General features: G+C 50.9%; 2 protein-coding genes across 2 annotated transcripts in view; one reads left to right on the plus strand and one right to left on the minus strand.

Annotated features, from left to right (window-relative positions):
• The window catches only part of Pmar_PMAR027880 (serine/threonine protein phosphatase 2a regulatory subunit a, putative), a gene marked incomplete at both ends in the record, with an annotated part of 4,397 nt that extends 1,836 nt beyond the window's left edge, over positions 1-2,561 (plus strand). Inside the window, 16 exons of the mRNA XM_002773377.1 lie at positions 9-30; positions 81-158; positions 291-461; positions 510-627; positions 683-846; positions 908-970; positions 1,117-1,221; positions 1,271-1,396; positions 1,441-1,569; positions 1,619-1,735; positions 1,782-1,856; positions 1,910-1,984; positions 2,064-2,158; positions 2,203-2,346; positions 2,396-2,479; positions 2,555-2,561. Coding sequence (XP_002773423.1) covers positions 9-30; positions 81-158; positions 291-461; positions 510-627; positions 683-846; positions 908-970; positions 1,117-1,221; positions 1,271-1,396; positions 1,441-1,569; positions 1,619-1,735; positions 1,782-1,856; positions 1,910-1,984; positions 2,064-2,158; positions 2,203-2,346; positions 2,396-2,479; positions 2,555-2,561 — 1,573 coding nt within the window. The remainder of the gene's footprint in view (positions 1-8; positions 31-80; positions 159-290; positions 462-509; positions 628-682; positions 847-907; positions 971-1,116; positions 1,222-1,270; positions 1,397-1,440; positions 1,570-1,618; positions 1,736-1,781; positions 1,857-1,909; positions 1,985-2,063; positions 2,159-2,202; positions 2,347-2,395; positions 2,480-2,554) is intronic.
• Positions 2,562-2,689: 128 nt separating this feature from the next.
• The window catches only part of Pmar_PMAR027881 (hypothetical protein), a gene marked incomplete at both ends in the record, with an annotated part of 472 nt that continues 432 nt past the window's right edge, over positions 2,690-2,729 (minus strand). The window contains one exon of the mRNA XM_002773378.1: positions 2,690-2,705. Coding sequence (XP_002773424.1) covers positions 2,690-2,705 — 16 coding nt within the window. The remainder of the gene's footprint in view (positions 2,706-2,729) is intronic.

Below are 2,729 nucleotides of genomic sequence, written 5' to 3' on the forward strand. Positions count from 1 at the left end.
GATCTTAGAGTCAACGCTATGAATCAGCTGGTAGTAGTAGTAGTAGAGGGGTTGCTCGGGCCTTCTGAGTGCACTGTCAGGACCATATAGCGTGTGCATTGGGGCCGGTTCGGACACGGGAAGAGCTGCTACCATTCCTCACTGAATTGGTAGTAGTAGTTGCTCGTCGTTGTTTCATCGATCGGCCTGACTTGTAGGCTATGGTTGACGATGTAGCGTCTGATACGGTGGATGAGACTAGGGTCTTGACGGCTATGGCTCGGGTGAGCAGGGCTGGAGGTTCCTAGTAGGAGGGCACATGGGTTGTGTCCTTTGGGAAGGTACTTAATGCTGATTTCATGCAGTGGCTAGGCGGGGCGCAACACGGTCAGTGTTTGCTGAGACCACTGGAGGAGCTCGCCAATTCCGATGATGAGCCGAGACGCGAGGAGGCTGTGAAGAGCCTTATAAGCATCGCTAAGGTGTCATCCCTTGTGCTGCTGCTGGTAAGAGTGATTGTCGTTATTCAGGCCCTACCACTTAATACACTGGAGACCTACTATGTGCCGATGTTGCGCAACATGGCGGCTTCCGACTGGTTCTGTCAGCGAGCAGTAGCTGTCGCCCTCCTACCTGCTGTTGTATCTCGTAAGTGTCTCATCGAGGTAGCATCGTTGTAGTAGTAGTGTGAACTTATGATCAGGCCTGTGTGCTCGGAAGAAAGGCTCAGGCGGAGGTAAGGTCATCGGTGACCCGGTGGTGGTATTGGTCGGTGTAGATCCCCCACTGGCGTTGGAGTTGGTGAATACACTCTTCACGAGCTTGGGGGCGGACGACTCTCCCATGGTCCGACGGGCGGTTTTCCAAGTGGGCTACAGCGGGCTGGTCCCTGGTCAGCAACGCTTGTCATAAGGAAGTCGTCGTATAGGTACTGGGTGACATAGCAGCTGCGGTGTTCCCTGTGAGCGATACTGTGAATCAGCTTACTGAGGTAGTATGGGATGCCAGTGCTCCAATACTGTCATTGCCTTATGAACTCCTGTTGCCATATGTAGTAGTAAAGTGAACAGTAATTTCTTGAGGAAGACTCCACTACCCACGAGAACCTGTGGTCGTTGAGCCCGTACTTGTGTGTAGTTGTTCAAGTGCCTGGCTAGAGACGAGCAAGAGTCCGTCCGTATACTCACGGTGCCTGTGTGCATCCAGCTCGGGAAGTGCCTCGCAGCGCAGCCTTATGAAATTGTAAGTGATCACCTCATGAGCTGGCCAGGAGTATTGGAATAGTTGATAGGTTAAAGACCTGCTACCATCGATTCACTCCTGTGGGGAGGACCAGCATTCGTGGAGGGTGCGCTACATGGTGGCCGATAAAATTGAGGATGTTATAGAAGCAGTCCCTGAGAAGGTCCATATGCAGGTTAGAGTATCCGTTCCGTGTTGTATAAGCATCCATGTATTCAGATTTTCCCGCTGTTCATGCGCCTTCTCGCCGATCCTGAGCCGGAGGTACGTTGTGTAGCATGCGACCGTCTATGCCTAGTAGTCAAGCACAAGGCCGATCGAGACATGATGGAGGATCTCAGCGGGCCAGTAAGAAGCAACTCTACGTGGTAGTTCTTTAATCTTGTGCTTGGATCAGATGACGAAGCTCCTGCATGATCCTTCCGATGCTGTAAGGGCTAGCTTTGGAGCATCCCTTATGAAAGTGGCAGCCGTAGTGGGACAGGACCTAACAGTAGATTACCTTACAAAACACGTAGGCTCCGTGGTATGTGATGTTATGAGAGAATTTCAATAGTCAGATTCTAGCGGTAATGAGAGACCAGAGTACGAACGTTCGGCTGGCTGTAGTTGAGAACTTAGGGGAGCTCAACACGGTATGTCAGCATGGTCATCCCTTGGGCTCGTCTATGGCTTGTGTGGAGCTCAGGTGGTGTCCTTGGACCATATCTCAAAGAGTCTTCTCCCGACGATAATCGACTTGGCTTCTGATAGGCAGTGGAGGGTAAGCTTCGGGTGGGCCGCTACAGTGTGATTACATTTGGAGTATCCCTGCGGCTCATTTACGGTTGCATCGTGTTCAGGTTCGAATGGCGATTCTCCAGCAAACGCCTAAGCTAGCGACCACTCTTAGTGCCAAGACCTTTACTACTGAACTGCTAGCCACCGTCATGCGCTGGTGAGCTCCACTGGTTTGTGACTCATTGAGGTTCTCTGTGTAAGGCTGTGTGACCCGGTGTATTCGGTCCGTGTGGCCGCGACGGAGAATCTTGCTAATCTAAGCGTCGCAATGGGGACTTCCTGGGCAGTGGAGAATATAATACCGCACTTGCAGGAACTGTCTAAGAATTCAAACTATTTGTATCGGTGAGCGAAGCGAAGGAGGACTAACGGGCATGAGGTATTCTCATCTTAGGATGACAGCTCTGATGGGTGTGGTATCGATGGCCAACGTCCTCGACGAGAAGGCCTGTGCAGAGTTCCTTATGCCGTTACCGAGGTATGAATCTCCACCTTTTGTGGAAGCTTTATCCTCTTCACTCGTTCATGTTGGTATCAATACTGGCACTATTAGGAATTGATTAGATCTGAGGTTTTTTGATTCAGTGGGTATGTAGTAGCAGCAGGAGTGGCTCTTGATTCAAGAGTATTGAATCGAAAGGTTCAGTACTACTGATTTACAGGATTGTCATGGTTGCTTGATGTTAGGTCACTTGTCCAGGACTCTGTCGCGAACGTGCGCTTCAATG

Source organism: Perkinsus marinus (assembly GCF_000006405.1).
Source record: "Perkinsus marinus ATCC 50983 genomic scaffold scf_1104296958914, whole genome shotgun sequence".
In the NCBI taxonomy this organism is placed as follows: Eukaryota; Perkinsozoa; order Perkinsida; family Perkinsidae; genus Perkinsus; species Perkinsus marinus.